The 22,069-nt window shown below is 39.2% G+C and overlaps 1 protein-coding gene across 1 annotated transcript in view; it reads left to right on the forward strand.

Moving 5' to 3' along the window:
- The window catches only part of LRRC1 (leucine rich repeat containing 1), a 70,003-nt gene that overhangs the window by 37,163 nt on the left and 10,771 nt on the right, over window positions 1–22,069 (forward strand). Inside the window, exons 5-10 of the mRNA XM_056487955.1 lie at window positions 9,881–9,937; window positions 11,520–11,583; window positions 12,327–12,401; window positions 14,119–14,263; window positions 16,798–16,916; window positions 17,890–17,973. Coding sequence (XP_056343930.1) covers window positions 9,881–9,937; window positions 11,520–11,583; window positions 12,327–12,401; window positions 14,119–14,263; window positions 16,798–16,916; window positions 17,890–17,973 — 544 coding nt within the window. The remainder of the gene's footprint in view (window positions 1–9,880; window positions 9,938–11,519; window positions 11,584–12,326; window positions 12,402–14,118; window positions 14,264–16,797; window positions 16,917–17,889; window positions 17,974–22,069) is intronic.

Consider the following 22,069-nt stretch of genomic DNA (forward strand, 5'->3'; position numbering starts at 1 on the left):
TGCAGGGCCGTCTGTGTCTAGAGCTGCCCAACAAGCAGGCATAACCTGTTCCTCCCAGCATGGGTAACATTTAGGAATTTCCCCTTGCTTCTAGGATGATTTTTCTTCAAGACTTCCTTATTCACATAGCACCCAAGACACAGGGCATGACTTTTTCCTGAAATTGAAAAAGCAGAGTACTTGTACGTAATGATATTTGAATAAATTGGGATGTTTGTGAGGCTTTCTAGGGCATGTCTTATAATAATAGCATGAATATTCTGGTGTCCAGCTCCTTTCTTGTCCATATGTGTTCATTCTATAGTGTTGGCTTCAGATCACTGTAATACTGTTTTTTTACCAGTAAAGATTGATGATTTTAGAGATGTGCATAGTGGTCTTATGGCCTATTGCCTAGAAAGAGAAGAGAGATTGTGTCAGTTTGTGTGTTTATTATTTATTTGTGGTTCTTAGGCTTGAATAAGATCCAGGTACCTTCTTTGGAAAGCCTTTTATGTGTCTCTAATGTTTAATCTAGCATTGAACACTCAGAACAGTCCTTCATGAGGAATTTGCCTTAGCTGAAAAAACAGTCCTTTCAGCATGAAATGCGTATTTGAAGAAGACGGTGATCTATCACATTCTGTAGGGTTGGCAAAATCAACTAAGTTCTTATATACATGAAGCAAAGGGCAGAGCTTCACTAGTGTTCTAAATTATTATTTAAGACCTGGTTCACACCAAACTCATACCCAGTTTTTAGCTTTCACCATTTTTTCAGCAGTCTTGTCTGTGCCCGGGAAAGATAAAGATTACTAGATTACTTTTTCTTTTTTTTTTTCTTTTTTCTTTTTTTTGGATGTTAAGCTTTAAAGTAAGAGATTATTCATGACTGGCAGGTAGGGTATTTTGGAAGTTGCCTACATGGCAGATGAAAAAAGCTTTCCTCTGCCATATGCAATCTTTAATCCTCCCATAAAAATACACAGATGGTCTCCTATTTGGACGTGATTTCAAAATCCTGAGGATTCAAAAAATGATCACAGAAATTTAATAATTTGTAGTATCCCCATCATTCACACTTTCCCCCTCCCCCCCACCCCCTTTTTTTTTTTAAGAACAACTGCACAATCTGTGATGAAGGAAAGTAGCATAGTTTTATTTTAGCTTCAGAAACTTTTGGGTGGGGAGGGTATGAAGGATATTCTGATACTGATGACTGATGAGTCTGGTTTACCCCCAAGCTGCAAGCAGGCTGAATGGATCTGTGGAACCTTACTACTGAAAGGGAATTACCAGGTAAGCAGAGACATTTTCCTCTTAACATTTGCAGTTAGCAGGTAGAATGCTGAAAAAGGCATTTCATTATGAAAGTGAACATAATGAAAAGAATAGAACAAATGTTGCTGTGCTTAGGAGCATTGTTTTGCAGAAAGATTTGTTACAGGCATGCTTTTCAACAGTCATGGAGCCACAAATACCCAGAGATTTCGTGTTTGTCACTGAGGCCATGGTTTTGCATCTATGTGTTTAACTCTAGAGGTTTCAAAGTTTTCAGCAGCTTCTGAAACAAAATCTCTAATGTTGATCATGAAAGAAGTAGCTGGAGAATAAAAGACCTTCAAAGGCAGGGGTGACCTGCTCAGTACAGATGGTCCAGAAGCAGATCATAATGTTGTACTAATCCTTAGAATGGATCCCTGGGCCAGTCCATGGCTGCTTTTCTTAGTGTATGCCTGGAGGTTTCAAGTTTAGCTTATGCATCTGGTAGCATCACAAAGAACAGAAAATGTTCTTAAAATTGTGTGGAACAAGACAATTTAATTCTCTTTTCAGGTTTAGCATAATAATGTCTCATTAACATAGTCTTACATGATCCAACAGAAGTGACGGGGAAGCTTATCTCACAAATAGAAGGAGGACTGTATGTAGGTGGTCTGGCTAGGCTGATATAAATAGTATTGAAAACTCCTACTGTGGCTTAACTGAATTTAGCATGGCAAGAAATATTTACAGAGTTTGAGTAGGTAGAGCATTCAGTGTTAATCACAGCTGGTTGGTAAATGACAAAACTGAATGTTAAGAACTCGGAAGTTTATTTCAGGAGCACTAGCAATGTAGTGCCATGCATTACATGCAGTGCCATCTGGCCTTTAAATAAGAGATGTTGCATCCTGTATGTTTCACAAGAAAAAGATATTTAACACATATTTAGCAGTATATTTTAAAAGTTAAATAATTCCATTTTTATTGATGTTGTTGGAGATTGATGTTGCATGAGTGGAACAGGAGATGATTTAAAAACAATATTTTGCTATAACAGTCAATTGGATTAGCCTTCCCAATCCATTTCAGTAATCTTGATAAGCAAATAAGACCAACTTAGACTATCTCTGTAACACATTTAGGGAATTCCTTGGCCATAAATGTAGAACTTTGCTTTTAAAACTTGAATGTGACTTGTACTACTGGCTATCTATTGAGACTTTCCCTCAGTGACATAATGCCTTTTTATCCTGTTTTTACTTGTGGAAGATATGTAACTTTTTATGAGCCAATTAATGGTATTGACAAATCAATTCAAGTAAATGACTCTGCAAATGCACTTTCTCTGACTTTCAGTGCTCTTGCCATTTAAGTTTGGGATTACAAAATTACCAACTTCACTTTTTTGGTCCCTATTTAAAATCACTCTTCAGAAGGAGTATTTCCCCACCTTCATTTGTGTCCAATTCTCCCAGCTCTGTAGAAAAGTACAGATGTTAAGAACATAATCCTTAATTTCAGATATTTATAAGAATTACTTCTAGAATGCTGTTCTGCTTATCAAACTCAAGAAGTAGACTGCTAAGGAAAGGCTTGTGCCTTTCATCTGAATGCTGTACACTTAAACTTGAGAGGAAAGAATAACATTTAATTTAGATACAAGTTACATGAAGTTACTTTGCCTCCAAAAAGGAGGAGGAGGAGGAAAGCTTTCAAAGATATTTCTGAAGGAATGGTCTTTAACAACATTGGTGAGACAAAATAACAATTTCTTCAAAAGCAAATCTAGTTACTTTGCTTTGTAGTTGCTTTTTCAGCTTCTCTTGTGTTCTGAGGTAGAACCACAGGACTTCATGTATGTGAAGATCAGTTTGTTTTGAAATAAGGCAGTGCCCTCAATTAGGAAATTAATACTTCCTGTAATTTCTAGCTCATGTAAGAATTTCTGGCATTCAGTATCTGAGAGTTTGCATAAATCACTCTCCACTGTTGCATGGTGTAGGTAGAAGGTCTCTTTCAGTTCTGTCAGAAGAGTTTTGCAAAAGTTCATTAGTGCTCTTTTTTATTGTTCACATCTTGTAAAACAAGAAGCAAAAGGTAACCAAGGCAAGACTATTGTACTATTTGTAGGTCACCATATAATGAATATGAATTCCAAAGTTCTTTCATGGTAATTTTGTCTGATTATATGTCAGCATTATGCAATAGTTGGAAGCAAAATAGGCATATAGTGTTGAACCTTTTAAAAAAGGTGTGAAAAGTGCATGCCTGGAGCATATAGATCACCAACTATGTGCTTATGTGTTAAGAGACTCAGTAATTTCTGGAAGCATAATCCTTCTATATGTGCTGATACTGCTTTTGTTGCATTGGAAATGTCATGACACCAAGAATCCAGGTGGAGCTGGTTGTTCAGACACAGGGAAGATGGGTTGCTGGCAGGTGTAGTAACTAGGTGAAATAAGGCAGACTTAGGGAAGAACTGAAGTGGTAGTTAGTTCTGAAAGGGGTACATGCTACAGGAGCTCTTGGAACAATCCAACTTTAAGCACTGAATTTGATAGAATGGTTTGGGTTGGTTGGAAGGGACCTTCAAAGGTCATCTAACCCAACCCTTCTGCTGTAGGCAGAAATATCTGTCCTTAGATATGGTTGCTCAAAGCCCTGTTCTATCTGACTTTGACTTCCAGGGAGAAGGCATCTGTAAACTTCTCTGGGTGTCTTAGAGTGTCTCACTGCCCTCCTTGTAAAGAATTTCTTCTCCAGACTGAAAAGTGCCAACTCTGAGCCTGTCCTCACAGGATAGATGCTCCAGTCCTCTCACCATTTTTGTGGCCCTCCTCTGGAGCTGCTCCAGCAGGGCTGTGCCTTTCCTGTGCTGGGGCCCCTGGAGCTGCAAGCAGTGCTCCAGGTGGGGTCTCACAGTGCTGAATAAAATCACTTCCCTCAACCCGCTGGCCACACTTTTTTATGCAAACCAGGATGATGTGGTTGATGAAGCTTTGGGAGTCTGGACATTTGGTCTTTTCAGGGTCTCTGTGTAGTTGAGGAAACAGTCAAGAGAGGAATAGGGAAAGTTTTTTGGGTTTTTTTTGTGGCTTGGAACAGGAGCCTATCCCAAAGCTCTATCCTGTACCTTCAAATAGAGTCTGAATAAGTGGTATTTTGAGAGCTGGCTAGTTATTGATTGACTCTGCCATTTTCTTGGGGAATAAAAGCTGCTAGACATCAGGCTCTCAGGGCATTGTTGATCTGCAGCTAGAAGCCTTGTGGGATGGCAGTGGCTTACTAGGATCCTGTCACTTGAGTGTATAGTCACCTAACTATATGTCCTGGGCCAGGTCATACACATTATTGGTAGTTTTATTTGGCCAGTGGGGATGGGTGGTAATATATTTAAATATGGCTACTTTCATCCATTTTTATGCTATTGTCAGAGTACCACAGTTACCTTATCTCTTGGAAAACCCTTGAAGGGACAGAAAAAAATATGTTCCTTTTCTGCAAAAATAAAAACAAAAAAAAAACCAAAAACCACACTAAATTGCCTTATTGAGAGTCCTTTCCTTCCCAGCTTAGTGTCATAATGAATGTTTCAAAGTGTTTATGCTGTATACCTAGGCAGGGTATCTAAGTACCAGTAATCTTCAGATTTTGGCCCAGTAAATTGGAGTCCTTTGGAGCTGGTGCACTGGTCAAAATGTGGACTTAATCTCTCATTGCTCTGTGTTACATCCTTGGACTGTGTTCTGGAGTCATTGCTGCTGCATTAAAAGTGTAATACCAGACCATATTCAGAATCTAGACTGTGTTTTCACCTTGCCTGTCCGTATTGTGCAGGACCTTCTCTTATAAATATGGAGGCTATGCCCATTGTCCTGTCTTCCTCTTCTTTTGCAGTTTTACAAATGTGAGGAAAAATTACATTTGGGATTTTATATTCCCTAACCAGCTAAAAATTGCTGGAAGGGGTGCAGATTGTGCCATGGATTTCTGCAGATGCTTTAGATCTTCATCTCTTCCAGCTTGGCTTCCTTATTTCCCAAAGCCTGTACTCTTGTCTTGCTGGCTCAGCTGAGTGCTGCTTTTGACATAAGGTTAAAAAGTGTAGCTTTTATTACTCAAGAGAAGAGCATTGTTCAGTTTTTATTGACTGAGAATCTTTAGCTTTTATATCAGTTCTTTTTGTCATCTGTCTTTGTTTTCTCCTAGCTTTTCCCACATTTCTCTTTCCACTTTTGTAATTTTAGTTTTTTTCCTTTCTCCCCACAAGGAAATAGCATGTCTTATCATTCTTCTCAGTGCTTCTCTCAGAAACCTGGTCTGTGCCAAGGGCTGGAAGCTCCTAGTCTTTTTGCAGGGACTGTGATAGAAATGGGGTGTATTGTATTGTCTGTTGTTACTCTTAAGGCTGACTTTCTGTCCCCATGGAGGAATAAAGGTTGAAGTTCTAGGATAGACTCATATCAGTTTTGTATTTTATAACGTTAAAAAATAAAGTACATCTAATGTGTGCTGTACACTGAAAATATAATTTCATCCAGAGTAACTGCTGAACATCTGTATTCTTTTTCTTTTTTCTTTTTTTAACTTCAGTGATGCCTTTTAACCTACTGCAGTGAATCTGTTGTTTAGAGAGTCATCTGTCTGTGAAAAGGTTGTTTTGTGGAACATGGTGGTGCTGATAATCTCATTGTGATCAATCCAAACTGACTTGCTGTGGAAGAAAAAGAACAACAGGCTTTGTTTCTGGTTTTAGTGGATGATTCTAGTCCAACCTTTGTTTTAGAGTAGACTGCTGCAGTTGATGAAGGAATATTTGTGGTATTCCCTCTTTGTAGATTGTGTTGAATTGTGCGTTTCTCTTTCAAAACCTCACAGGAATGATCAGGAAAGACATTTCCAGCATTTTTGTCTACTTTGTTGCTATTAGTTTTGTTCTCAGTTATTCATTTCACGTTATCTTCATTCTTCTAGCTCACACAATGAATATAAATATCTACAGTTACTGCAGGTAGAGTGCTGAAAGAGTATATACTGAAAGTGACATTTTTAGCCATGTTGCACCTTTAAATTTAACTTGGTTCCAGCCTTACAGGGGAAATAATCTGGAATGCTGAGATGGAAAACTTGTAATTATTTCAGTTAACTTCATCCTCTGCCTGGTTTGTCTGTTTCCTTGTGCTCAGTAATTTCACACACATGCTCAGTGTTTGAGGTCTGTGTGGTAGCTTTTGTAGTGAGAATTATTACAGTATTAATGCTTTTTACAAGCTGTGGTGAAATAGTATCTATGATAGTGGGTTTTTTTGTACTTTTTTTTTATTATTTTTTTTTCTCTTTTTTGCTGTTGTTTTGTTTTTCTTTCTCCTTTAGAATATAAATTACATTTGCTTGTCCATTTTTTGTTGGATTTTTTTTTTGGGGAGCAAGGACTGCTTGTTGGAAAGCAGCCTGCAATGCTCTGTGGTGTGTTTGCATTTCTAAATACAGTTGGTGAACAGCTGCTGATGGGTCTTTCTTTAGTCTAAGTGAATTAGATTGCTATTGCCTTTTGTGTTTTATGGTAACTTCCTATGACTGATTTTTCTCTACAAGGTGGAGGTTATAATTAGGGGAAGATTCTGAAATCAATAAGGTATGGCTTGCTTTAGTTCTTTTAAGGGACTTTAGAAATACTGGGCTGACAGTACACCTGTGAAATTAAGGGCATAGGGAAAAAAGAAATTATTCCATTTAGTATATTGTGAAAAATAGCTATTTGTAGCTGAGAAGAGGAAGGATTGCACTTTCTGGAGAGAGTGTTACTAAATCAGAAAAGATACTTGAAAAATAACAAATCATATAGAATTTTTCTTGCAAAAGCCTTAAAATTTTCTTAAAATTATGTTTCTTAACAAAACATAAAATTAGAACAATGTTAGTACATACACAATTTGTTAAGAACCTGCTGGTAAATGTAGGGATGAGCTATACCTCTGCTTTTTAATGTATTGGAGATAAGTGCTTCAGTACATCAGCATGTCTTTTATATGGTGCTATGTTATATGATAGCTATCACATTTTAGATTGCAGCACATAGGTTTGCTGGCAGCTGTTTCTGTAACTAGTCAAGATTTAAGAATAATAAGTCACAAATTTCCTTTCATTTTCTGACCTCTCTATCGAATGGATCCATCTTAAACATAATATTTTACTCTAATGATGCAGCTTTGCTGGTTTAAACTTCTCTGTATTGGTGGGAAGTTTAATTTTGGTTATTGGAGTCTGCTTATATTGGATTTGGACTCAAGACCTTGTAAGAAGTAAAAAGGATAAAGGAGTGTGGGGCAGTATATATTCTTTTGTTCCAGGGGAGAGCTAGGGTTGGTTGTGAGCATGCTGTGGGTGAGAATAGCTGCAGAATAAATAAAGCATTTCTCCCTCAGAAAGCCATGTCTTTAGAGATGAAAACATAATCTGTCAGGTAGCTGACTGCCACATAAGAGAACCTAGGCTGGGAGTGTGGTGGGCCAAGTCACTGCAGAGATGCTCACAAGGGCACAGCTGCCAGGGGGTGCTCACAGTGCTGCAGCACAGCTGCCTGCCTTGCACCTTCTTGGCAGCTGTTCTGGCCCAGGTGTTGAAGGGCATTTATTCTGTGTTGGACTGGGGATCTGTGCTACTCTCCTTGCTGGGTTATTTTTAAGCAGGATCAGTTTCTTGAGCTGGCTCACTGGCCTGTCCTAGTCTAATGATATAATGAAGCTGGTTGAGATGGTGGTTCCCAAGTTCTTGCTGTTGAATGTGCTTCTCTGACAAAGATTTCTGTTCAGCCACAGCCAAAAGTGGTGACTGAGGTAAGAGGAGAAATTAAGAGACTGCACCATTTTACTCATCAATGCTTCAGTGTGATGGAGAGGGAGCTAAGTAGATGCAGGCTGATGTGTAAACACAGGATTATAAGGCAGCTTGGAGATGTCCACACCCCTTTTGTACTCTCTTGATAAAAATGAATCATGGACCTCACCTAATATAGGCTTGAAGAGAAAGTGGAACATTCCAAGGAGGGTTGAAATATGTTTCTAGAAAACCTGTAAGCACAAACATAATGGAGTCTGTGGGTGGCAATGTGAGCAAGATCAGACCCACATTCCTTTTGAAGAGGAACATTTCTTATCACCCCTTTCCTCTCCCGCTCCACTTGTTTGGTTTCCGTGAGGATGTTGGATACTGTGTCCCATCTTGACTTGTGTTTATATAGTGTTAAATTTTCATGTGTGAGTTTTCTCTTGTGTAGTTGGGAGTGATGGCTTGCTTATTTCTGTCAGTGGTTTTGAGTGGCAGTAGCAGAGTTATTCTCACTTATCTTTTAATTGAGTTTGTAATAGACTTCTACTAAACTATCTTTGCCTATATGGTGTATTTAAACTATACTTCTGGAGGAATACAGAACCCATTGGGTAAAATGGTTATTTTAAATGTGCTTTAAATGTGTTTTAAATATAAAATGCGCTTATTTTAAAATCTGGAAAGGGCTGCTGAGACCATAATCAAAGCTCCTGTGAGATTTCATTCACTGTTTTTTTGACTGCAGTATGAAAGAGGTGCATGAGATAAGGGTTTATTTTTCAGCCACCATCAAAAGTCAATCCATTAAAATTCTGCTTTCCTTTTTAATTAGTCATTACGTCAGTTCTGTTGCTTTTCTCTGCTTAGATAACTGTATTGAAGTTGCAATGTGAAGATTTTTCTTCTTTTTTTTCCTGAGGTTTAAGTTTTATCAGCTCTTTTTTTACTGGAGCTGACTAATTATTCTGTAATTTGGTAAGATGGTATTGTTTAAGATGAGAAAATATTTCAATTTTATGTAGTCTGAATGCATGGACTTTTTTGTTTGTTTGTTTTTTCCCTAGAGTATACAATTTAGCATTAACATCTATTTCAGATTCAGTGGAATTGTTGTTTTTTATCTAGATCTTATTTAAGGCCTAGCCCACTGTCCCCCTTCCCTGCACACCAGGACAGAACATAATTCTGTTGTCGAAAACTTATTTGCAGTCACCATATCTGATTTTCATTTTTCCGTGGGATGGTGGAGGATTAGAGCAGATTATAGTGTTGGGATAATGTCTGACTCCTTGTGTTCCATTTAGTCATAAATAAACCCCTGAGAAATCTGAATGTTGCTATGGTGATGCTAGTAAAAGCCTGGGTTATGGAGTAAGTGAGCGGCTTAGCAGCATAATGTCACTTAGAGTAATGAGCACGCTGTCATTAGCACAGTGATGGGTTTACCTGCTGCTCTGCAACTTTGGTAGCCCATGCCAGATTCTGGAGACAAGTAAGTAAAATATAATATACTCTGTTTAGTAACTTGCAGCTACAAAGCTTTTAACAAATGGAAATTTGTGTTTTGTCTGTTTACTTTCTAGCTTTAATCTGTTGAAGTATCACAGAGAAACAAGCAAAAACTTAGTCTTTGTATTCTGCCTTTTACAGGATGATCTGGTGTAACTAAAGAAAAAAATTGGTGTATAGCAACTTGCTTTAAGCTGTGTAAACACACATATTTCTTCTTAAAATATGGAATATAAAAACATGGTATTAAAATGTGGTGGGATTTTTTTTGTGTTTTTTTTTTTTTTTTTTTTAGTCTTTATAACCTGGCTTCACTGGAACTGAGAGAAAATTTGCTGACATATTTACCTGAGTAAGTCGCATTTGCATGTGTTTCATAATATTAACATAAAATGTTCTTATTCCTAAAATCTGCTAACATATGAAACTGAGTGACAGCTAGAAAAAGTACTCAAAGCCAACTGACAACATGAGATACAGCCTTCTTTTAGCAACATCTACTTACATCCATTACTTATAGTTGTATTTGATTAGTGGCAGGAGCCTGCAGTCTGCATGGATTGGCTTTGTTCTATAAAGAACTATTCTATCTGAAATACAGCAGCACCAAACATCTCCTGCATGCATTGGACAAGCCCATCTGCAGTGGGAGTGGTGATTTGGGTTGTTGTCATGATGAAATTTTGTAACTGTGAAAGTAGGGCACTAAAATCTCTGAGATTTTCACTCTAGACCTTTATAGCATTTAAATAAGTGCATTCAGGGCTGAGTAACCAAAGGCTTCTAAAACCTGGAGATGAAACCCTTGGTAGCAAACTAGGCCTACTGATGTCTAAAGTCTGACTTCACCCACTGTGATTTTTGGAGAAAAAATGTTATCTGTACTGTCTGTATTGTGGCAGAGGAACTGGTGGTCTTTTCTTAGACTAGTTTGGTATCTTACACTTCATCCTTTTTGTCTGCCTAGAAGCAGCCTCTTCTTTCTCTAGTGAAGGAGTTTTCTTCCTTCACTATCTGGTTGCTTCTTGTAAGAGTTTTGGTGACTCCTGTTCTGCTTGTTGAGATAATATAATAGATACTGTAAAAGGTTTAACCTGTTTTAATCAGAATCTCTTCCCCAGTTGCTTTGAGGTAATTTTATCCTGTCAGTCTACCCAGTGCCTTGGTTGTGGCAGTTCTTAGCAGTGAGCCACAAGACACTTAAGTGTCAATGGTCAGAAGATAGGAATTGCTAGTAAAGTTTGGCCATGAAGTGTCAGTATGAAGCTATCAAAAATATTGACAGTTTTATTGCTCCTGGAAAGTTCTGGCTGTCGGTAATGTAGCTGGCAATTCTAATTCTCTATGGTTTTTGTGCTACTGCAGCTTTGGGGAAAGCAAGAAAGAGCTCTGTGACAGCCTGATTTTGAAGGGTGGCTCTCTCTTGTCTGTTTGAACTTCTTTTACATCCTTTTGTGCCTCCCTCTGTTAGCAATCTCAAAAGCTGAGTGTTTCAGAAATTGATGAATTGTGTTGAGAAGATAAATGATGGATATTGAGTCTTGAGTCACATAGTTATCATTATGGGGAATTTATATCCAGTTTGCATAACTTTAAATTTCCCCTAAAAATAAATCTAGCTAACTGTACTAAAGTATTTAGCATTTGCTACCCCCGGGGACTTTTATTTTTATTTAAAAAAAAAAAAAAAAGTAATTATTTGATTGTCTATATTAAGTTCTAAGTTTCAAGGGCATACAGTTAACACTGACAAACCAATTTAATTTTTCAGTAAGATATTACTGCAAATAGTCTGTACCTGATAATATAACTGTCTGCCTACAGTGCATTGTAATTTGAAATTCAAGTTTCAGTAAAATGAGCTTATTCAAATACATGGGGTTTCTGTTGTTTTAGTCTAATGTGGTTTTGTTTTGATTTATCTCATCTCACAGATCACTTGCCCAGCTGCAGCGACTAGAAGAACTTGATTTAGGAAACAATGAACTTTATCATTTGGTAAGAGAACATACCACTGAAACTGCACACTGGTCTTGTTTTATGCATCATTTAGATTAAATAGGTTGTAGGATGTCCAAAACAGAAGAAAGAAAAATGCTTGGAGGAAGAGTCTTTTTATAGGTACAGATGAATTTTGACAGTGAGCTGGAGCTCACTGTTCATATCTGCTCAGTCTTGTTCAGTACAGTATCACTTTACTCAGAAACTGCAGCTGATCTTTAGAAAATGAGAGTGCAGCACAGCTGTTTTTATGGAAGTAAAAAGGAGCAGAAGGACACAAAATCTTGTCTGTGCTTGCAGTTACAATGACCATGTGGACTTGGGTCAGGAGCTGGATGGGCTAATAAGCACAGATGAAAGTTCAATTTCCATGGTGAGAGTAGGAATCTTTGGGAAAGTGCTGAGGCAAAACTGTTGAAGGTTGGTTGAGAGGTCTACCAAAAATATATCTCATCTCCCTTGAGGTGATTCAGGTAAATGTTGGATGGATTTTCAGTAGATCAAATGTGTGCAGTCAATTTGTTAGTACATGCCAGGAAAGAATGGTAGCTTATTAAACTATAGTAATTTGTATGATGGAGTTCCCAAATGCTTACAGTCACCCTTACTACTTCTAACCAAGGTACCTCTAAATAGTGCTTGCAGTAAGAATTGGTTTACTTAGACTGTAATTGTGGGGTGGCCATTCTTTTTACTTGAAGCCCCTATGCTACTTAACTTTACTACTTTTTATGTTATAGCCAGAAACAATTGGTGCACTTTTCAATCTTAAAGACCTTTGGTTGGATGGAAACCAATTAGCTGAAATACCTCAGGTAAAAATGAGCTCTATTGATACTGTTTTGAAGATGTTTTTGAATGAAAACCTTTTCATTCATTCCTACAGGGAAGTGCTTTTAAATGGAATATTTTCCTCAGTCTACCTAGCCTGGGTTTGGTTTTGGGTGTGTATGGGTTTTCTCTTAATAAATTCCTCTGCAAGGGATTGGCTGTGATACTGTATGTTGTCAGAAGTTTTCTTTTAACCATTTTGACAAAGAAATTATTTCCTAATAGGCACATTGTTCAGTTTGTAGGATGACACATCCTCTGTTTATAGTTCTTGCCCTAAGATCAGGGAGCCATTAATTGTCTGAGTTAACCCTCACCTTGTGTATCTATCTGAATTGCAGTTTTAAAAGTTTTGAGCATGGATACTTTTTTTTTTTTTTTTTTTTTTTTAATATTTTGGTAGTCATCTTCATCCATTTAAGCATGGTGTTTGGAAGAAGTACAATATGGAACTGTTGCCATAAATAGAAATTTTGATTTATGCAGGCAGATCCCCATCTCACATCAGTCACGGGATGAGGGAACTTAGCATTTAAAGCTTATGGCACTCTAAATTCCCTTTCTTAAGAGCTTTGTAATATGTAGGATGGTTCTTCTTCTCTCTTTTTCCCTTACAGCCAAGTCAAAACCTGTTTTCTTCTGTTCCTCCTGCAGTTTGCTGTTACTTGCTGTATGGATCTCTGTCAGCTGCGTGTCTTGTAAATCAGTTACAGTTTAGTGGGTTTACTTAGCTAATAAATAGAGATGATCATTCATAAAAGGTCAAGTGTGACTTCAGCAGCTGTTTCTATTGAAACTGGCCTTTACTGTCTATTTTGTCCAATGTCCAAAGGATGAGCTTGTAGAATAAAGGGTTTGTATTTAATGAAAGATCATCTTGAGAGGTAGACATGTCAAAAGTAAAAGAATTGATCTTGTAAGTTAGGATCAAGGCCATTGCTGTATGAAAATTTCATATATGTAAAAGGCACTTCTTCCTCAGCTCTTCTGTTCTCTGAAAGGTGGTTTGGATGGCTAAAATGAAATCTATCCCCAGTTGTGTATAGGGATGCCTGTGTGCATGGGAATTGGGGGTGTGCTCTGATAGCTAACAGAGGCAAAGGTATTTCTCTGTCTGGTGGTTGGATTGCCATGATAAAAACTTAAGTAGTCATTAATAACAGTAGATAATGGCAGTATAACTTGGCAGTTCAAACATGCCCCCAATTCCTATTTCTACATTTGTTGTACTTGGGAGATGTGAAGATATGAAATCCCTAGATGTCATGGCATGTTGCTGTAGCAGCCAGGAGACACTAATCCTAATTTGCCTAGGGTTGATTGGGAGGGGTAGACTTTAATTATGTAGTGGTTGATAATCTGCCATTCTGAAAAAAAACCAACTCTGCAGTCTTTACTTGAGGGAAACTCCAAGTTTGGCTGGTGCTTGCTTGGGTGTGCTCAGCATAGCTTGCCTAACTGCTGAAGCCAGTTTAATTTTTAAAATAAGAAACCGTGACTGAATCACTTGGTTAGTTTATATATGTAAAGTGTAATAATTATTTACTTTTTTCTGTGTTTAGAGGTCATACAAAGAATGGCCAATTAAAAGGTCATACAAATAATTGTTTTTCTTTGTGGAATTTCATTGTGATGGTACATTTTTCAAAGTGCTTTCTTACGTGTTTGGGCATGACTTAAATTTTTTTCCTTGTATCACAGGAAGTAGGAAACCTGAAAAACCTGCTTTGTCTGGATGTTTCTGAAAATAAATTGGAATGCCTTCCTGAAGAAATTAGTGGTCTGACTTCTTTAACAGACTTGCTTGTTTCTCAGAATTTACTTCAGGTCTTACCTGATGGTATTGGTGAGTACAAAGTGAATGCTATCACACAGAACCATTTAATCCACTGTAACTGGAAGTCATTTGGGTTTTTTAAGTTTTTTTCTGCAAGAGATGAGCTTGTCTCATGTTGGTTTTTATTCCTTTCGTTTAGTAGCAAATGCATAGCTCTATTAATGCTGCATTTTAATTGTCTGCTTAATGACTGCCTCATAATCCTTTTTCAGTCTTCACTTGATACCTCCCAAACAGCATAAAAGTTAATATGTCTGTTCAATTCCCAGTGTATCCATTTCACCATCAGAACCCTTTAACACTGTAAAATTTTAGCTTGCAACTTGCTGTGGGTCACTTGATAAGACTGGAGGAAAGTATCACTACAAAAAATACAGGATTTTGAATGCTGATGTATATTTATCTTCAGTTGTACAATGTGATTAATCCTCTGCTGAACCTAGTGGAAGACTGTTTGCCTTGAGGACTCGAACTACAGCCTTTCTGTCTCTGACCCTTAGATTGGGTTCAGTAACTGAAGAATTCCTGAGTACCTTTTTTAAGGTGTATGCCTTTTACCCATGCAGTCGTTGTGACAAGTAAACAAACAAGCTGTTTTTCTGGAAATTTCCACATTGGAGGAGTGTGCCTTCTCCTTGAGAGGACTTTGTTTTTTTAAACCCTCCAAAGTAAAGGGGAAGTAGGGGAAGGAGGACTTGTGAATGTGGTTTAACTATATCTAACATTTGGAAAAGAGTGGTCAGACCTTCCCCTTCCTATATAGTCTATATAAGACTAAGAAAAGTTTCTCTAGAACTTAGACTTGGGAGAGTGGGGTGACAGCTGTGGGTCCTACAGCTGCCTAATGTGTGTTTGATAGGGAGTTGTAGCAGCCTTTTGTGATGACCTGTGCTGGCCAGTACAGTTTCTGTGCATCAGAAATGGAGCTGTAGCTTCTGAAAGTGAGCAGCCCGTGCACCTGGCTGGGTGGAGCTTGTTGGCAGAAGTGCACCTTGCTGGTCCCTGTGGATGCTCCTGGTTGTTGCCCAGCTGATCACGGAATCCCTGGTGGGATTGGTGGATCTGTAGAGCTCTCACAGCAGGGCTCTCACCAGCACAGGGCTCAGCCCAGCTGTGGCTGTGTCTCACCAGCCTCCAGAGCTCTGATGGAGCTCCAGCACCCCCAGGCAGCAGTGCCAGTGCTGCACCACCATCCCTGAGGAAGCTGCTCCTGCTGTGCAAATGGCATCTCCCACACTGGGATTTGCAGCATCGCTGCCTGACCTGCCCTGCAGAGGAGTTTGGCTCTGCCGTGTCTGTGAGTGCCCTGCAGGTGGTTCTGGGCAGTTCCCAGATGCCTCCTTGGCTGTGTCTTGGTGGGAGTCAACAAAGCCAGCTTCTTCAGCCCCAGCTCTCATGTGCTCTGGCCATTTTGATAGCTTCCTGCTGGACCCCCATCACTGGAACAGGGGAGTTGAGGAGGAAGACAGAACATCACATGAAACTGAGAATGATTTTACAGATGTGGTTTCACTAATTGCAGGTTGATAGGATAGAGCGACTTCCATTGATCTGTTGGCTGTAGTTCTAATGTAGTCCAGTTGGTGTTTGTTTCTGATGAGAGCTCACTGCTGTTTAGTATTCAGCCTGGTGCTCACCGTAGTATGTATCCATGTCCTTTGCTGCAGGGCTCTTGTCTAGCTGTATATTTCACTTCCCAGCCTGTGCTGCTGCACAGGTTCATTCTGTCTGGGTGCAGAGCTCTGCCACTTCTCTGTGCTAAACCTCAGGTTTCTGTTTAGGTTGCTCTCTTTTGGTGTGTCAGATGAATTTGGTACGCTAGACTATTACAACTATTTTGAACCACATGTGGATGGCAGGGAGGTATCAGCAGCTAGTGTTGCCTCCTGAGTTCTCTATCTTGGGCTCTCCCTGAATTAGCTTTTGCATCAAAGACCATTCTGATATGAAGGAATAGAACAAAGTGAATTTTCTGCCCTGAAACAGTATTTTGTACTTCATGAGAAAATCATCTTCAAAGAAGTTTGATTTTCATCTAAAGAATAAACTTGGGTTTCATGTCTGACTAATTAGGTTGTCTGTTAAGACAAAGAGACCTTGATCCTGTTTGGGTTTGGGCTGTCACTTCAGTGCAAGATGTTCTCACTGTGGCTGATTAGGTGTAGGTCATCTTCTGAACATTCCTGTATTAATAAACATCGTATAATTGAGGAACAAGCAGGTAATTTTAACTTTTTATAGTCATTTGGGTAGACACATCCTTGATATTTACATGGGATATACTTCAGATTGTAACTTTATTACTATTTATTATCCGTAAATGTTTGGTATGAATATTTTTATTGAGTATGAATTCAGTGATATCAAAACTTGCAAAAATAGTGGAAGCACTAAGTGAAATAGTGCTTGGGTTCTTGTATTTTGCCTTAAAAAAATATCATTGTTTTAGAAGATTTCTGGAAGTTTTGCAGCAGTAAAAAATTATGCCATTAAAGGTATTGTAGGATACTAGACTAAAAATCCATGTTGTTTTTCCTGTGCAGGAAAACTGCGGAGGCTCTCCATTTTGAAGGTTGATCAGAACAAATTGATTCAACTAACTGATTCTATTGGAGACTGTGAAAGCCTTACTGAACTAGTTCTCACAGAAAACCAGCTGCAGGTATGCATGGTCATGGCTGCTCAAATGGCAGGTGGTAATAAGACCTGCAGTTAAGTGCTGAATCACTTAGCTCATTAGGTTACTCACCCTTGCTACTGCTAAGTAGTGCATTTTCTTTAAATGCACCTTATTTCTTACTTGTTAAATGAATGCTGGAGATCAAGTTGTGTGTAGTAACAATCTACTCTTCAACTGCTTAAGCAATTACATGTTCACTCTTGAGTCTTTCATGACCAGTGAGAGAACTGGAGCATATGGAGTGCAGGTATCACTTACTTAATTGTGTTTTTTATGCTGGGGTTTGTGCTGTACTGCAATATTGCCAGTTTTTGATGTGCATTATCTGAAACAGTCTTGCTTAAACTGAGAAACTGAGCACTGCAGAGCTTGTGCTGCTCCTTGCTCTGCTGGTCTGCTTTAGCCAGGTATTAAATATGATATGTTGTCAATTAAAATAAAATCTCAGCATTCCTTCTGTTAGGTATTTCCTTCCATTTTTTTGAAGCTTCATGTGACTCTGACACTTGGAGAGTAGCTGTCTGTAAATAAACTAGGTTTGAGCATTTCTTAAGCTCAGTTGGTGCTTGATTGAGTTAGAAGCTTAAGTCTGCTAGGAGGAGGCCTCTCCAACAGTCAGTTCACAGCACCTGAGTTAGGAAATAGCTAACTGAGAAGCAAAGTTAGCTAATGCATCCTGCGTGCATGCATTCTGTACACAACTGTTGTGTGTCTGTTGTTGTAGTGCAGAGATAATTAATGAGTGAATTTGTGTTAGAAACTGACATTCCTAGACACTTGTTCTGAAATATAAACCTTTGGATCTTCTTTACAAAGTCTGGCAGTAATGAGGATTAACTACACTTCAGTTTTGAAAGTGGATCAGACTGTTAATTAATTTTAAAGTGAGTTAAGTGGTTTTTCCCTACTCTGAGTACTTATGAATTCTGTTTGTATATTTTTTTTATTGTGATAGTCATTGCCGAAGAGCATTGGAAAACTAAAGAAGCTGAACAATTTGAATGCTGATAGAAACAAATTAACATCTTTGCCCAAAGAGGTAAGTTTTGTGCAGATGAGACTGCAGAAATAGAAAACTCTTGATTTCAAATGCCTACAAGAAATAGCAGGCAACTTCTGTCCAGTGGGTATTCTTTCCAAACTGATCACCACCAGAAACTTGTCCACTAGATGTGTAGTGATTTGGTGGCTTGGAAGTGCAAAATGTCTTTGTAGTTGAACTGAAAAGCTTGGATCTAATTAGCTTTTAATGAACTTGAGTCTAATTAGCTTTTAACTGGTAATTCCCAGTGTGGATGTCAGGTCCTGCACTATTTGAAGACTTGAAGCTCAGGTAGGGTGAATGCTGCTATTTGCACCAATATGTCACTTCTGCATGTAGTGTGAAACTACTGCCACACTCTTCCCCACCTTACTCTTGTGACCAATATCAAAGGGAAAGTTTCATACTCTGAAGAGTGGCTCAGTGAGTGTCTTGATAGTCTTTTTGGAGATCTCTGGACTGCTTTTGCCCTTAAATTTAAGGTCCTGATGTGACCAAGATACCTCAAATTTTACAGCTATGAGCACTAGGACTTCTTGTCTATTGAAACAGTATGTGAAATGAAATGAGGCTAGAGTCTGGGTTGTTAAACTAAATATAATGAATACTTTACAAGTTTAGTTCAGCAATAAATTGTGGAACAAAGTCAGGAAAGCAGCATCCTGTGATTGGAGCATGGGGCTATGAGTTGGTTCTGTTGGTACTAGTTTTTCTCTGTAATTTATATCCAAGTAATTCTGCTCTTAGTTTTCCTATCTAACATGTGGCTCTGAGCTTTTGTTCTCCACTTTCAGTCACCTAGGGAGCAGGAGGGTTATGTACTCAGGTGACAGCCGATGGATGGAAATTGAGAGCAGTATCAGCTCTGGCTCACTTCCTTATGGAGCTTGGACAGCTCAGGAAAGAGGTGTGAGAAGGAAGTGAAGTGGCAAGGAGATGGGGTAGAGCTGATTGTCTGAAGAAGAAGGATCAAGCAGGGGCAGAGGATGCTGCTGTGGCACTGGCAGCAGCAATTCCAGTGTCCTGGGTCTGAGCTGCCACAGGCCAATCACCTAATTGAGGGAGGGTGAGGGGGGAGACATGTGAGTACTGCAGCTCTTCTGGCAAAACAGTGTCTTCTGTGCTGTGATGCTTCTGGTTCTGAGCAGAGAATTGTGATAGGGCTTACCCAGACAGGTTGCATGGTGTAACCTAGCAAGAGGCACAACCCTGGGGAAACTGTTTGGGTTGGTATTTGATAGCAGTTTTCATCATAAGATATGGTGAGTTGGAAGGAACCTGTCAGGAGTCCAGCTCCTGGCCCTGCACAGGACACCCCAGGAGTCACCCCATGTTCCTAGGAGCACTGTCCAAATACTTCCTGAACTCTCTTAGGCTGGTGCTGTGACCACTGCCCTGGGGAGCCTGTTACAGTGCCCAAAAACCCTGGGTGGAAAACCTTTTTCTAATATCCAACCTAAATATCCCCTGACTCAGCTTCAGACCATTTCCTCAGGTCCTGTCAGACACCACAGAGCAGAGATCAGGGTCTGCCCCTCCTCTTCCCCTCACAAGAAGCTGTGACTGCAGTGAGGTCTCCCCTCAGTCTCCTCCAGGCTGAACAGACCAAGTGCCCTCAGCTGCTCCTCATGCAGCTTCTCCTCAAGGCCCTTCACCAGCTTTGCTGCCCTCCTTTGGTTGCTCTCTAATAGCTTTATATCTTTCTGATCTTGTGCTCATTCAGCAGAAGACTTTCTTTGCTAAAATACCTGTACTTGAGGCTTGTGCAATTTTATGTTCACTTCACCTTTGAGCAGAATTGTTCTGAGTTTTGCATGGAAGGTTTTACTGGTACAGTTTATTTCCAGATTGGCTGTTAAAACTTGTGTAGTGTGTAAGCACTTTTCTCAGTTAGTGGAATATATGGTATTGGAGGCGGTGCAGAAGGGCAATCAGTGTGGCTTGGAAGAAGCAGGGCCAGGAGCAGGCAAGGGGAGAAGGCTCAGCTGCAGAAGCTGGTAAAGCAGGATGAGTATGGAGTGTGTCTGTTTGGGGGTATCATGGGGTCAGGAGCTCAGTGCACAACAATAGAGGGATTAATACTGAGCAAGATACTGAAGACTTGCAACCAGCAACATTTTTCAGAGGTGGAATGTGTTGTTAAGTCAGTGAAGGTGTTGGGGATATCCAAGGTGAAGTGAAGAATGAAAATGTGTCTGGAGAATATCTATGCGTGTGAGAGAGGGAGTGGGACACCTGCACAGAAGTGTGAGGAAGACAGGGATGAGCCTGTGTTTGGAGAAGGTGGAGAATGAGGAAATGGAAGGTAGTGTCTGGAGTGAGGTGAGCCTAGAGAGTCCAGGAAATAAACATGGGAGAGGGTGGTTCCCAAGGGGGCTAGCAGGGAAACAGAGAGAACTCTTTGACTTCCTATCAGTGACTTTGAAATAACATTTTTATTTTTTTTTTAAAGTGTCCACACCAACGTGTCTGTCTCATTAGAGCAAATGCTTTGAAATTACATGTAATGTAAGATTTTGTTTTGCTCTGCAGATTTTTTTTTTAAATATTTAATATTAAAGGAAGTCAGCCCTTTTGTAACTGCAGGGTCATATCACTGTTGATCAGTGCATTTGAATTCCAAGCTGGTAATGTTACAAATTGAAGGCATAAACAACTGATGGCAAAGGTGTGCCTCAAAATACTGTTAATATGGGTGTATTGCAGAAACTACTGTCTAGCTAAGAAGACTTCTCAGTTTCAAAGTTTCTGTTTGTATTCCTTGGGCTTAGGCTGTGCAGTATACATTTTTCCCTGAGTGTTTTTAGAGTGCCTTCTTACATTGCTGAAGTGGTAGTTTAAAAACAAGGGAATCTGCTGCTCTCTGCCTGTGTTCCATCTGTTGCTGGAGCTTTATTTTCTTGGTATGGTATTTTTCTTAACCAGTAGCATTTTGCTTTAAACCAAATGTGAAGACTTCCTAGAACACGTTTTCAGTTTAAAATTCAGAGGAATTAAGTGAAGAGTTACATTTCATAGCTCTAAAAGAACATTGTTCTACATAAACTGAGTGCACAGGTGTAACAAGTACTGTTCGCTGTTATGCAAAGCATCCACGTGCCATGAGCCATTTTAGGGGGCTGATAATGGCAAAGATTTCAATTCTGGGTTTCTTTTCGGACAGCAGGGAGGAACAGTTTGGTGTCTTGAATAAAGTGTTCTATTTCCATTTTTGTTCTCATTGTTACTGACTTGGTAAAAAAAATACAAAATGCATTGGTAGTGCACTTAGGGAAGACAGAAGAATGTGTCACCGTTTTTCTGTCTGCTGGAAGGCTCTGCTTGACATTGAGAAAGCATACTATGTTTTCTGTTCATTTTGATCCTAAACTGACTGACTAAGATTTAAAACCAGGCACAAGCTTCTGACAGAAGTAATTTTCAACACCCCTGCATGCTTTGTGCTGCTTAAGATATTTCTTGAGATGGTATGGCCAAGAATGGGGTCTTGGACACATCAAAATTAGTACTTGTACACTGGTTCCCCCTTCACAGAAGCAGAGTTGAATGCAAAAGTAGAGTACACACTGCAGATATTTTTCCTCAGTATCTTTCCCTTTTTATTGTTACATGTTTCTCTTACCTCTTCCATTCTTTCTCTTAGCCTTACAGAGTGCTAAAGCAGCTGTGCATATATGGTCTTCATCTTGATAAAAAATGGATGTGGGAGAGGCTGTTACTGGTTTCTGCTGGAGAGGGATAAAGAAACAGCTTTGTAATGTGTGTAGAAAAAAGTGGAATTCAGCTAAAAGTACATGTATCCAATTCTGTATCTGCTTGGTGTCACTGTCATTTCACCCAGAATCATTCCTGTAGCAGAGAACACTTTTATAGATAGGATGGTGGAAATTATGTGCCTGCTCTAATGTAGCCTAGTGAGATAATCTCTGAGTTTTAGCTTTTCTGTGGCGGTGTGTGGTTTTTTTGGGGAAGGGGGTATAGAAAGAAGTTGATTTGGTTTTGATTTGTCAACAGTTTAAGGGAATTGGATTTTGAGTGTTAAACCATTACATTGTAAGACTGCTTCAAGGCACACTTGTAAAACCATTCTTTA

The sequence above is a fragment of the Oenanthe melanoleuca genome, chromosome 3 (genome assembly GCF_029582105.1).
Source record: "Oenanthe melanoleuca isolate GR-GAL-2019-014 chromosome 3, OMel1.0, whole genome shotgun sequence".
In the NCBI taxonomy this organism is placed as follows: domain Eukaryota; kingdom Metazoa; phylum Chordata; class Aves; order Passeriformes; family Muscicapidae; genus Oenanthe; species Oenanthe melanoleuca.